This window comes from Mya arenaria, chromosome 11 (genome assembly GCF_026914265.1).
Source record: "Mya arenaria isolate MELC-2E11 chromosome 11, ASM2691426v1".
NCBI classification, from domain to species: domain Eukaryota; kingdom Metazoa; phylum Mollusca; class Bivalvia; order Myida; family Myidae; genus Mya; species Mya arenaria.
Window position 1 is genome coordinate 39,195,635 of NC_069132.1, and position 14,791 is coordinate 39,210,425.

Consider the following 14,791-nt stretch of genomic DNA (forward strand, 5'->3'; position numbering starts at 1 on the left):
TTACCTTTATATGTTCAATTCTTGATAGATACAGAAAATATAAACCTCCGTGGCCGATACAAATAGTTTTTTGATAGTCATCTAAACTTTAAAACAAATTTAGGGTGTACGTTTGTTCCCTTTTTCCTTAACTTGTGAATAAATGCTTCAATTTTGATGCAAATGTTTTCCTGACTGTTGAACACTCCTTGCTTATGCCAACTTGCTAACGTTTTTTTTTTAATAAAATGTTCATGCAGTGGATTTGGACTAGGGCGAGACGAGAATTAAATTATTTTTGCTTAAGCCGTCTTCTCCGAGTAACAAAAAAAATCGTATTTATTCAGCATTTTTTTTATTTCTTCTAAACAACATTTAAACCAATATAACATATTAACAGGTTGTCTTTGATTTATAGTTATCGTGAACAAATCATAAGCTAAAATCTAAACAACTTATGTGCAAATGCATATTATTATTAAATATTACGTTAAAGGAATTTTTAAAGGCATCGTCATCTAGTAAATTCCCAACTGACCATTGCTAAAAACATGTTATTTTATTTAGTAAATTCTCAGACAACCATTGCCTTAAGGCATGTCATTTAAGTAAATTCCCACTTAACTTTGCTTTAAGGCATGTTTTATTACTAAATTCCCAGCTGACCATTGCTTAAAGGCATGTTAGCTTACTGTTGAGCTGATTTTTTACTAGCCTCATCATATGCCAAATACAAGCATTGTTTGTTGGATGTAACCTCATTGAAATCCTATAACAATCCCAGGCTATGTCTGGTTTATTCTCCATCTCATAGCAGTGGCCTAAGATGTTGATTTCAGTTTCAAGATGTCCCCTATCTCCTACAAAGAACTGTGCATACAACACGAGATTATGTAGCGCTAACTGCTTTTGATTATAGTCGTTCATCTGTCTGTATGTGAGGTATTGCAAGTAGTAGAGAAATGGAATTGCATCGATCACTGCTAAATCCATCCATCTATCAAGTTTTGACCGCCTGCCTTGTAGGTGCTCAGGTCCTGTTGAACGAAACATTTCATAAACAAGATGGCTTGGAACACAGTGTTGTTCGTGATGAGTAAATCTTACGCACAGGGCTGTGCTGGTTCTTAGCAATTCCAAGTTAGAAGTGTGAACAGCTTTTGCTGAAAACTCTTCTCCATTGTTCATAAGCACATCTTCCCTGCAGCTGCAAAATTGCCACATACTAGTATTACCATTCTTAAGTGCTTCACACAGCGTCAAAATTCTTGCTGCAGATTCAAACTCGCCACTACAGTAAAGTGCAGAAGCATATTTGAGCTTCATGGATAACATGTCTGCCTGCGTAGAACAATTATACATATCCAGATGTTCTGAGGTCAAGTGCTGACCAAACCTGATGGAATATGAGGCTCGGACTGATGCAAGAATTCCGCAAAGGATTGGATGCAGTACAGATGCGGCTTCTTTTTCTAGCGCGTCTCCATTGTCTTCAAGATTACAGCAGCATTGCATTAAAGAATACACCGTATCGATTGCTTCCAACAAAGTTGAAACCGTTACTTCGTACAGAATTTTCATATAGATATTTACAACTAAATTACAATATTCAAAGAACATATCTCTTGCAATAACAGAGGAATTTTCCTGTGCGTTGGAAAGCTGAAAATCCTGAAAGTTGGTGTAAAATCTTGTCATTCTCTGACCTAAATCATCTATAGAAATGAAAAAGATGCAGTTCAAATTGTTGACAATCATATCGGAAATTATTCTTGACACTTTCTTCAAATGGGACATGGAAAGTTTTCCAGTGAACAAATTTACATCTGAAATAAAGTAATGAGGCATGTAAAAGATCCTTGCCCATCTTAAAAGAGTATTTAAACACATAATAACACATGTAACGATGTTTCTGTCAGTCCAGACATCTGAGTTCTGGTTTTCAACAGTAAACAAAACAGCGGTTTTTATGTGGTAAGAGCTAAACCGATCACCTAGGAATGGTTCAATAAAAGTCTTTTAAAGAATTTTGAGAACGACACAAATCTTAATTTGTAAAAGATTTAAATCGAACATCAAAATTCTTTCCATCAGTGACGTTGAAAAACGCCATTCTATCTTGCGATTTGCACTATAATGAAAGCCCTGTGGAATTACACATGTTTCACAGTTTCCGAACTTTTGTATGGTTTCTGGAAACGGCCAGTGACCAGGTCTAGGCCGTCGTGACACATATTTACATTCTTCGGGTACCTTTAAACATGGCAATTTGTAAACAATGTCGACATTGTCAATCCAACTTATTGAAGGTCCATGTTTCACCACCTTTTTAAAATGAAACTTCAATGGTTCAAATATTTCGCCATGCGTCATTAAATCTCTGCCTTGCTCATCTTTAACGTCTTCGAAAGTAACTTCGAGCTCAGCAGGCAGAGTAACATCTGTTTTAAGTCTATGTAACCAGCAGTGTTGCGGAGCTGTGTTTTCATTTTTTATCGTCAAAAGATTAGTCTTGTTTGGGCAAACTTCACTCATACGTTCAATCACGACACACGTATTAAACCGAACATTCCCATCTTTGTCCGAGTTCAAACCAATAGATGTGGTTCCTTCAATCTGACTTCCTACAAAGGATATTTCAGTTTTATCGTCTTTTGTCAAGCAGTCATAAATAGTATTCGTTTTTTCAATCGTCATCCAAGTTCTCCTCCTTTTTCCTATCATGGTATCTGTCACCCCAATGTCATTTAACACACTGGATAGTCTCAGTGACATCATCTTCTGCCATTCTGAATCACAATCCATTTTTAAATCTTCAGAATTTAATGAAATATCATGTCTTGTGCACATAACTAGTTGAAATAAATACAATATTAATGTAAGTGGTAAAAGTTTATTTCACAATAAAACTTGAGTGAATCTTCTTCCTTAATCTCTGGATAAAATTATATATCTATGGGGGAAGTTAAAATCAGTGTACCCGAATGAATAGTAGAATAACATAAACGTTACAAAGGTAGCTTGCATTAATTTCCCTTCGGTTATCTGAAACTCAAGTATTTACATTGCATTTTTATAACGTGAATCAAGAAACTCACAGCAATCGACTGTCACTTTATTGTAAAAGGTTTTACTGTTTAATAAGACGTTAGTTAAATATTTCTGGTTTAAATGACATATTATGAACATATAAGCTTAGTAACATTCGTGTATTACTTCCTCCACATTGTTTTTTTTTTTTTTGTAAAAACCATTCATTCATGTCTGAGTGATAAGGCTTTCCACGCTCCAAGTGTTGTTTGTGTAAGCTTATTTATACTCACGCGTGGGCAAGGCCCATTCAGCGAGTGCTCCGATTAAGATTGTTAGTCATTTAAGTAATTTAGAGCATAGTGCACAGACAGTATGTCATCCTGGTTCGTGCTATCCTGGTTCTTTAACATGCACCAATGTATAGCACTGTCAGACGAAACCCCCCATTTAACGTCCCTTCATGAAGACTATTTGTATTTTTAGTGGTGCGGCAGGGAATCGAACCTGTGACCCCTGCATTGACAGTCAATGTGCTACCTCAAGACCATGGATATGCTACTATCTGAGCTTTGTAGAAAGCCTTATATGTTTTTTATAATGTTTTTTTGTATGTAAAAGGTTTTAAAACTATACATAATGTAAGTAAATATAACATAAAAGCTTAAATCAGAGGTTATAATACTTTGAACCTTGATGTAAAATAATCTTACAATTAACCTAGCTTTATATAGTCTGTACTTGATAAATAAATGTTATACTCCACGGCCAATGAAAAATAATTTTCAGATTCTCATCTGAATTTTAAAACATATTAATGTGGTGGATGAGCATACTTCATTTTTTATTTTGTAAATATATATTTTTTATATTTTTTCCTGACTTTGGACACTTCGTGCTCACACCATTTTTTCAAATAAAAAGCTTGGGGAGGGAATTTGGAGTGAGTAAAAACACTTTTTTTCTCTAACCTCATATTCTTAGTAACATATAATTACCAGAAATATAAGGTTTTTTTTCAGCATTTTTTTTCTAAACAATATTTAAAACAATACAAAAAAATAACAGGTTACCTTTGGTTTATAGTTGATCATGAACACGTCACAAGCTGAAATTGTAACGACTTACCAACAAATGCCTATTAAGATAAAATATAACGATAAAGGATTGTAAAAGCAAACATAGATTAATATTTGGCACGGATCATAATAATGACATGAAATGGCATTAAAGCTGCTCTCTCACAAATTGAGAGTTTTGACATTTATTTTTAGCTTTTGTATCAGAATCAGCTGATTTTGGTATCAATGGCATCAATATAGTTATAAAAGACAACTCACAATAGAACAGATCACAATAGTTTTGAAAACAGCCGAAAATAAAACAAAACATATATATATATTAAAGCATTAGTAACGCTTTTAGCCAAAACACATCAATTTTCGAACGTCATTATAAAAAACTGCGATCTGATTTGTTGTCAGCAGTCTTGTATCATTGGTTTGAAGACATAATGCAAACTCAATCCAAGACCACCCCCCCCCAAAAACAAAAAAAAAACAAAAAAAAACACAACAACAACAAAAAAACAAACACACACACACCAAAAAACGGTATACCTAGTAAAAAACATTTATTCATACAAATACTACCCCCGGTCCCCTCTTCGAATAATAGCATAATTTTCTAGAAAAGATTTAATTAAGTATATTTACCCATTAAATGGCCAAAAAAAGAACTTCGTCAAGCAAAAAGCATATATCTTAAGAAATCAGAAATCAGACGTAAGGCTTATTAACAAGTACAAACTTAACATCCATTTAGGAGCAGTCAATTGAGGATAGTTTTGTCTTAAGGACACCAAAGGTTAAGTTTATTATTGAATGTATAAAAATACTCTATGAATATTGCACTTAATAAGTTGGACTTTAAATACTTTTCTTTCTGTTAAGATTCTTTAACATTTTTTTCTCACAATCAATAAAGTAAAAATGAAGGAATCATTTATTTATTTTATTTATTCTGAAATAATATACCGGGTAAGTAAAACGCTGTGTCAAAAGACAAATTATGATTTATTACTATTATTATGGATTATGACTAATTATGATTTCACGCTATATTGTTAATACACAAAGATATGCTTACTACATAACGTACTTGGGACAATATTATAACACTGCTGACTTATTAAGTCAAAACATTTGTGTATAATTGCAACATGCCATAAATATCAACAGTGCCGTTCTCTCCTAGGAGTGGTCGCATCATGGAGGGATTTTCAACAGTGTAGTACTTTCCTAGGAGTGGTCGCATCATGGATTACTTTGTACAAAACATTTGTATGTACCGTACAAGCTCTGCTCATTGCATTTTATTTAAAAACAAATTTTAGCTGTGGAGAAATTCATGAAAAATGCATGAAACCACCAACACCGGTGATGAGCAAAAAAGTCACGTGACCACAAATGCAAACGCCAGTAGTATTTTGGTTCGATTGATCGTCAATCAAGGTATGTTTCTTATCTATATTTTTGTTATACGCGAGAGTTTGTTCAAGTGACATAGCGCAAAAAAGAATGCATTGTTTTGTCTTTCGATCGGTGTATTGGTCACCATTCATGTCTGCATAGTTTCCGAGAACACTTCGATAAAAATATTGTCCAGGAATGCAAGCGCACGTAGGTTGTGTTAAAATGTCACATATTTAAATAAAAAGCCACATGTATTTCAATTGTTTGACTTTCAATTGTTCAATAATGTTTTTTTTTGTTATATGAATATTCAGTGCTATGCAGTTTGTACAAAAATGCATTTTCTGAAGTTTTTAAGTTTGGCAAACGCACGTTGGCATTTTCATAAGGCAAACGTACGTAGTCTACCTAAAATGGCAAACGCACGTAGGCGTCTTATCTTTATGTTATGATTAAATATTTAAATCGTTCTTTAAATAATTCTAATAAGAGGACAGCGTTATTTCTTGAATGGAGCGCGAAAACTTTTCTATGGTTCCATTTGAAGCATTTTTGCTCATCACCGGTGACCAAGAAATAGAGCATATATTAGAAATAAATCCCATGGACTAGTGTCGAATTCCCTGTTTCCCTAAACAAAATTCCCTTAGGAGGTATCCAGCACTATCGAATGTATGCATTTTTTACCGTCTGTTCAACATTTTCTAGTACTTATCAATATTGTAGGGGGAAAACAAAATTGTTGAGAATGCCTTGTCTCGCTGGTAACCAACTAAACTGATATATTCCGAGCCTTTAAAAGAATTGTTTGATTACTACAGAAGCGAAAAAAACTATGTTTTCATACGTAATTTAAAACATGTACTAATTTGACAAGGGATAAGGAAATTTTATTTGAGATTTATTATTTCAAGAAATGCACTTTGGACGCAAAGTTATACAAATATCATGTACAATGTAAGCTATCAAAACTCTGCAACAGTTATGAACATCAACGCATACAATGCATGGAAACATTTCTTCGAGGAAAATATTTCGATGGATATATATGTGACTACTGCTATGGCAGGTTCCTACCCCACCTAAATACAAAACTCACTTTACGAAACTCCGAGCTGACCATTGCTTAAAGCATGTTTTTAGTAAATTACCAGCTGACCAGTACTGAAAGCATGCTATTTTAGTAAATTACCAGCTGACCAGTACTTAAGGCATGTCATTTTAGTAAATTCCCAGCTGACAATTGCTTAAAAGATGTTATTTTAGTAAATTCCAAACTGACCATTGTTTAAAGCATGTTATTTTAGTAAATTCACAGCTAACCATTGCTTTAAGGCATGTCACTTTCTTAAATTCCAGCTGACCATTGCTTAAAGCAAATTATTTTAGAACATTGCCAGCTGACCATTGTTTAAGGCATGTTATTATAGTAAATTCTCAGATCACCATTGCTTTAAAGCATGCTATTATAGTAAATTCTCAGCTCACCATTGCTTTAAAGCATGCTATTTTAGTAAATTCACAGCTCACCATTGCTTTAAAGCATGCTATTTTAGTAAATTCCCAGCTGACAATTGCTTTAGGGCATGTATTGTAATAAATTCCCAGCTGAGAATTGCTTGAATCATGCTATTTTAGTTAATCCCCAGCTTATCATTTCTTTAAGCATGCTGTTTTAGTGAATTCTCAGGTGACCATCGCTTAAAGGCATTTAAACTGTTGATTTAGTGCTAGCCTCCTCCTCATAGGCCAAATACAAGCATTTTTTGTTGGACATAAGCGCAATGAAGCCATTTATACATGCATGGCCATAACTGGTTTATTCTCCATCTCATAGCAGTGGCCTAGCATGTTGACTGCAGTTTCGTGGTGCCCCCCATCTGTGTCATTGGACATCACATACAAAGCGAGATTTTGTAGAGCTACCTGCTTCTGATTATAGTCGTTCATCTGTCTGTATGTAAGGTATTGCAAGTAGTAAAGAAATGGAATAGCATCGATTACTGCTAAATTCATCCATCTATCAAGTTTTTGATGCCTGCCTTGTAGGTGCTCAGAGCTTTTTGAACGAAACATTTCATAAACAAGATGCCTTGGAACACAGTGTCGTTCGTGTAGAGTAAATATAACACACATGGATGTGCTGGTTCTTAGCAATTCCAAGTTAGATGTGTGAACTGCTTTTGCTGAAAACTCTCCATTTTTCATGGTGATACGTTCCCTGCAAAAGCAAAATTGCCACAAACCAACATTATAATCCTTGAGTGCTTCACACAGCGCCAAAATTCTTGCAGCAGATTCAAACTCGCCACTGCAGTAAAGTGCAGAAGCACATTTGAGCTTCATAGATAACATGTCTGCCTGTGTAGAGCAACTAAACATATCCATATGTTCTGAGGTCAAGCGCTGACCAATGCTGATGGAATATGAGGCTTGAACTGATGCTAGAATTCCGCAAAGGAATGGAAGCAATACAGAAGCGGCTTCTTTTTCTAGGGAGTCTCCATTGTCTTGAAGACAATTGCAGCACTGCATTAGAAAACACAGCGTTTCAATCGCTTCTAACGCAGTTGAATCAGTTACTTCTTGCAGAATGTTCATATAGATTCTTACAACCATATAACAATATTCGAAGAACATATCTCTTGCAATAATAGAGAGATTTTCCTGCGCATTTGACAGCTGAACATTCTGAAAGTCGGAATAAAATCGTGTCATTTTCTGACCTAAATCATCAATCGAAATGAAAAAGGTGCAGTTCAAATTATTGACAATAATATCAGAAATTATTCTTGACACTTTCTTTAAATGGAACTTTGAAAGTTTTCCAGTGAACAAATTTACATCTGAGATAAAATAATGAGGCATGTAATAGTGCCTTGCCCATCTTAGGAGAGTCTTTAAACACATTATAACACACATGACAATGTTTATGTCAGTCCAGACATCTAAGTTGTAGTTTTCAACAGTAAACAGAACAGCAGTTTTTAAGTGGAAAGAGCTAAGCCGATCACCTAATAATGGTTCAATAAAAGACTTTATTAGAATTTTGAGGAGTACGTACACTTTGATTTGTAGTGGATTTAAATCGAACATCAAAATTCTTTGCATCTGTGAAGTAGAAAGACGCCATTCTATCTTGGGATTTGCACTGTTAGCGGCGCCCTGTGGAATTAGACAAGCTTCACACTTTCTGATTGATCTTTTGAATGGTTTCTGGTAGCGGCCAGTGACCAGGTCGAGGCCGTCGTGACACATATTTACATTCTTCGGGTAACTTTAAACATGGCAATTTGTAAACAGTGTCGGCATTGTCAATCCAACTTGTTGAAGGTCCATGTTTAACCATTTTTTTAAAAAAAAAATTCAATGGTGCTTCTATTTCGTCATGCGTCATTAGAACTCTCCCTTGTTCATCTTTAAAGTCTTCGCAAATAACTTCGATCTCAGCAGGCAGATCATAATCTGTTTTAAGTCTATGTAACCAGCAGTGTTGCGGAGCTGTGTTCTCATTTTTTATCATTAAAAGATTTTTCATTCTTGGGCAAACTTCACTCATACTTTCAATAACGACACACTTAGAAAACCTTTCATTTTCATCTTTGTCTGCTTTCAACCCAATAGTTGTTGTTCCTTCAACCTGACTTCTTACGAAGGATGGTACAGTTTCATTGTCTTGTGTCAAGTAGGCATAAACAATCTGCATGTTTTCAATCGTCATGAAAGTCCTCCTCCTTTTTCTGATCATGGTTTGTGTCACCCCAATGTCATCTAACACCCTAGAAAGTCTCAGTGACATCATCTGCCATTCTGAATCGCAATCCATTTTGAAATCTTCAGAAATATCAAGTCTTGGGCACTTTTAATTAGTTGAAATAAATACAAAATTATTGTTAGTGATACAAGTTTATTTCACAATAAAACTCCAGTGAATCTTTTTCCTTAATCTCTGGATAAATGTATATTCCTTTGAGGAAGTTAAAATCAGTGTACCTGAATCAAGAGTAGAATAAACATATAAACTTAGCAACGGTGGCTTGCATTTATATCCCTGTGCACAGGTTATCTGAAACCCGTGTATTTACATTGCATTTTTACATCGTGATGCAAGAAATTCACAGCAATTCTATTTTAAAGGGTTATTCTGTTCAATACGACGTTAAATATATCTTGTTTAAATGACATTGTATGAACTATAAGCTTAGTTTTATTTGTCTATCGAAATGGAATCGATATAAACCCCCTGTTTTTCTTAAATTGTCTTGTTTTTTAAAAAAAACAGTAGAACAATTGCCATAGCCTTTGTGTCGTTGTGGTCAAAAATCTCGAACCTTGGCCATAACTCTGCAATACAAGGTATTCAAATGCAACTTGGTACACACGTTTCAGGATACAATACCCATATTTATAGTAAGGCCCCTAATTATGTCTGTAATTTTCAAGTTTTGTCCCATGTTTAAAGGATAAGACAACGACTGACTAATGGTGTTTACATTGCAGTATTGTTGTTGTTGTTTTTTGCGTTTTTTTACATATTTTTTTAAACTTGTATTATTTGGGTAGATATAAAAGCTGTGTGCATTGATTTAAAAAAATATTTATATAACATTTAGATAGTATGCATAAACTTTTGGTCTTTATAATGATCTGAATGTTATTATATGATTTACTATTTTTTAAATCGCATTAACATTCAACATTTACACAAGTATGATGGCTTGTATGATTTTTTGTTTAATTTGTTGCAAGTTGATTTACATGAGTTATAATGGTTGTGCATTTTAACACTCTAATCCCATTTCTGTACTGAATTGTTCATGATGAAACGTAAACTATTATAGCATGGTTATAAACTGCGAGTTTATAGCCGTACTTTTATGAATAATGGGGCCATCTGATCAATGCCTGTATCATACATATTAATGGGGCATCTGATCAATGCCCGTATCATACGGAATAACGGAGCCATCTGATCAATGCCCGTATCATACGGAATAATGGGGCCATCTGATTAATGCACTAATCATACGGAATAATGGGGCCATCTGATTAATGCCCGTATCATACGGAATAATGGGGCCATCTGATTTATGCACTAATCATACGGAATAATGGGGCCATCTGATTAATGCCCGTATCATACGGAAAAATGGGGCCATCTGATTAATGCACTAATCATACGGAATAATGGGGCCATCTGATCAATGCCCGTATCATACGGAATAACGGTGCCATCTGATCAATGCCCGTATCATACGGAATAACGGGGCCATCTGATTAATGCACTAATCATACGGAAAAATGGGGCCACCCATGTGGCTGTGACACCTATGAGACATTTTTAACAGTGCAAAATCTTCCTAGGAGAGGTTTTGCACCTAGGAAAAACAGTGAGTACTATCCTAGAAGCTCTAGCACCTAATAGAGATTTTCAACAGTGCAATACTATCCTAGGACTGGTCGCACCTAAAAGTGAACTTCAACAGTGCAGTTCAAGCTTAGGAGTGGTTGTCCCTAGGATAAATATTTAACAGTGCAGTACTATCCTCGTTCTCAGTCACCAGAATAATGATGCTATGTTTCAAGAGTTAGATTTATCATGGTCAACCCTTTAATGAGTGATAATGCACTATCCTAGGATTGGTCGCATTTAGGAGAGGTTTTTAACAGAGCAGCACTACCCAAGGAGTGGTTTCACACATAGGATCTACTAGGTTTAAAATTGATGCTACAGGTTTCTTTATAAAACAGCCCCTTAGATATTACTAATTTTTTAGCAGTAGTATCAAACTGCACAAAGATACTGTAGGGTTGTGATGGTCGCAAAATGAAAGGTAGACTTCTTCAAATCGAATACAATGACATCACATTTTCTTTCCAGGATGCCATATGCGCTGATGGGGGGGGGGGGGGGGTATCCCGAAAATATTGTTATATCCCTTGGTCTCCCAGATCTTTTATTGTTTGGGTGCAAAAAAAGAACATGCAAACAAACAAAAAAGAGCACACAGGAGCAATTATATTGACGATATGTTAAATCCCCCAAGTTTCTTAGCAAACTTCCCACTGATACCTCCCACAAATATGGCCTGTTTTGGATATTATTCCCCTTGGCTTATATCAAAATCCCCAGTTTTTCTAAACAAAAACCCCTCAGGGAGGTCTCCAGAAATATGGCATGTATGCATTTTGTTTTTTTATCAATCAGTTCAACATTTTCTAGCACTTGTTATTCATGTTGGAAAAGAAAACATAACCAATATACCTTGTCATATAGGCATATCAGTTAAAATATGTTCAGAGCCTTTTAAAGAATTGCTTGATACTGCAAAATAGAAACAAATGTTTTGATAGGTAATTCAAAAGATGTATTAATTTGACGAAACATAAGAAATTTTTTTTGTGAAATTTATTGTGTAAAACTAGTATCAGGAGCAAATATATACATGAATCATGTACAATGTAAGCTATCAAAACTGTCCAACAATTATAAATATCAAAGCCTACAATGCTTGGAAACATATTTTGTTACACATTTCTTCGGGTAATATATTCCAATGGATAAATCTGTGACAACTGTTATGGCAGGGTCCTTTCAATTACCTACCGTTAATACAGAACACATTTTAGTAAATTCTCTGCTATTCATTCCTGCATTTTATTTTAGTGATTTCCCAGCTGACCATTGTTTTAAGGCATGTAAGCTAACTGTTGAGCTGATTTTGTACTAGCCTCATCATATGCCAAATACAAGCATTATTTGTTGGATGTAACATCATAGACATCTTGTAATAATCCCAGGCTATGTCTGGACTATTCTCCATCTCGCAGCAGTGGCCTAGGATGTTGCATGCTCTTTCGTGATGTCCCCAATCAGCATCATAGGACTTCACATGCAAAGCGAGATTTTTTAGCGCTACCTTCTTCTGATTAAAGTCATTCATCTGGCTGTATGTGAGGTATTGCAAGTAGTAGAGAAATGTGATAGCATCGATCACTGCTAAATCCATCCATCTATCAAGTATTAGGTGCCTGCCTTGTTGCTGCTCAGGACTTGTTGAAGTAAACATATCATAAACAAGGTGGCTTGGGACACAGTGTTGTTCATGTAAGGTAAAACTTACACACAGGGCTGTGCTGGTTCTAAGTAATTCCAAGTTAGAAGTGTGAACTGCTTTTGCTGAAAACCCTTCTCTATTTTTCATAAGCGGACGTTTTCTACAGCAGCAATATCGCCACATACTGGTATGACCATCCTTGAGTACTTCACATTTCGCCAAAAGTCTTGCAGCTGATTCAAACTCACCGCTACAGTAAAGCGAAGAAGCAAATTTGAGCTTCATGGATAACATGTCTGCCTTCATAGAGCAACTATACATATTCAGATACTCTGAGTTTAAGCGCTGACCAATGCTGATGGCATATGAAGCTTGAACTGATGCTAGAATTCCACAAAGGAATGTAAGCAGTACAGATGCGGCTTCTTCTTCTAGCTTGTCCCCAATGTCTTGGAGATTATTGCAGCACTCCATTAAAAAACGGAGCGTATTGTTAGCTTCTGAGAAAGTTGAATACCTCACAATCTGCAAAACTCCTGTATAGATTTGTAAAACTGCAAAACAATACTGACAGAACAAATCATTTGCAATACTAGAAAGATTTTCCTGTGCATTTGAAAGCAGCAAATACTGAAAGTTCGAAAAAAATCTTGTCATTCTCTGACCTAAATCATCTATAGAAATGAAAAAGACGCAGTTCAAATTGTTGACAATCATATCAGTAATTATTCCTGTCAGTTTCATTAACTGGGACTTGGAAAGTTTTCCAGTGAACAAATTTACATCTGAAATAAAATAATGAGGCATGTAATATTGCCTTGCCCATCTTAGGAGAGTCTTGAAACACAAAATAACACATGCGACAATGTTTCTGTCAGTCCAGACTTCAGAGTTATAGTTTTCAACAGTAAAAAGAACAGCAGTTTTCATGTGGTAAGAGGTAAGCCGATCACCTAATAACGGTTGAATAAAAGACTTTTTTAGAATTTTGAGGGTAACATACACTTTGATTTGTACAAGATTTAAATCGAACATCAAAATTCTTTCCATCTGTGAAGTTGAAAAACACCATTCAATCTTGGGATTTGCACTATAATGTGAGCCCTGTGGAATTACACATGATTCACAGTTTCCGATCTTTTGAATGGTTTCTGGAAGCGGCCAGTGACCAGGCCGAGGCCGTCGTGACACATATTTACATTCATCGGGTAACTTTAAACATGGAAATTTGAAAACCAAGTCGATATCGTCCACCATACTTCTTGAAGGTCCATGCGTAATCACTTTTTTAAAAGCTTTTTTCATTGGTTCGTCTATTTCTGCATGAGTCATTAGAACTCTGCCGTATTGGTCTTTTACATCGGTAGAGGTTAATTGGACCTCAGCAGGCGCAGCAACATCTATTCCTACCCTTTGTAAACAACAGAATTGTGAAGCAGTGTTCTCATTTTTAATCATTAAAAGATTTATCCTTCCTGGACAAAACTCACTCATACTTTCAATCACAATGTAGGTAGGAAATTTTATATTCGCATCTCTATCTGAATCCAATCCAATAGTTGTTGTCCCTTCAATTTTACTTCCTACATAGGACAGTTCTAAACTGTTTTTTATCAAGCGGGCATTAATAGTAAACATTTTTTCTATTGTCATGAAAGTTCTTCTCGTTTTTCTGATCATGGTTTGTGTCACTCCAATGTCATCTAACACACTAGAAAGTCTCAGTGACATCATCTTCTGCCATTCTGAATCACAATCCATTTTGAACCCACAAAACTTTTTTAAATGAAATACCAATGTCTTGTGCACTTAAACTAAGTGAAACTATTAAAAATATCGTTAATTAGACTACAGCAAATACATTTCCTCAACAAGTGGAATAATTTATACATCGATCGGAAATTGCAGTCATTGTACACAACTCAATATAAACCTGAAATCTGTAGACCCTGACCTAGCACGCTGTTATTTGAAACCGGAGAACCTACATTATACATGAGATTTTTATTACCACTTTCATGAAATTCAAAGCTACATTAACTTAAATAAATGTGGTTCATGATCAGACTGTTCTTCTGGCCATGAACTTTTATGTTTCAATCAGTTAATAGTGTTATAAAATGCTACATATTATGTTCTTTGTGCTATGCTTTACAAAGCTTTGACTGAACTTGTAAAAGTTTCTCATTAAATGTTACCTATTTAAATACATGTGTATCCTATAAACAGAAAGGAGCTACATTTTCTTTT

General features: G+C 35.1%; 1 protein-coding gene across 1 annotated transcript; it reads right to left on the minus strand.

The window, feature by feature from the left end:
- Nucleotides 1-7,277: 7,277 nt before the first annotated feature.
- LOC128208525 (uncharacterized) lies at nt 7,278-14,302 on the minus strand. Its single transcript, XM_052912085.1, has 3 exons — nt 13,325-14,302; nt 8,404-8,648; nt 7,278-7,437 (listed from the first exon to the last, which is right to left on the minus strand). The coding sequence occupies exons 1-3, from the start codon at nt 14,300-14,302 to the stop codon at nt 7,278-7,280; spliced, it is 1,383 nt and encodes a 460-aa protein (XP_052768045.1).
- Between the last annotated feature and the right edge of the window lie 489 nt (nt 14,303-14,791).

Bases quoted from the DNA above. Each gene is read 5' to 3' on its own strand.
- LOC128208525 (XM_052912085.1), bottom strand. From the start codon at position 14,302: ATGGATTGTGATTCAGAATGGCAGAAGATGATGTCACTGAGACTTTCT. The intron at 8,649-13,324 runs GTAAATTTGTTC...CTAATTCCACAG, and splicing joins CTCATTATTTTATTTCAGAT to GGCGCCGCTAACAGTGCAAA. The intron at 7,438-8,403 runs GTGTGTTATAAT...CCTTACATACAG, and splicing joins ACTGACATAAACATTGTCAT to ACAGATGAACGACTATAATC.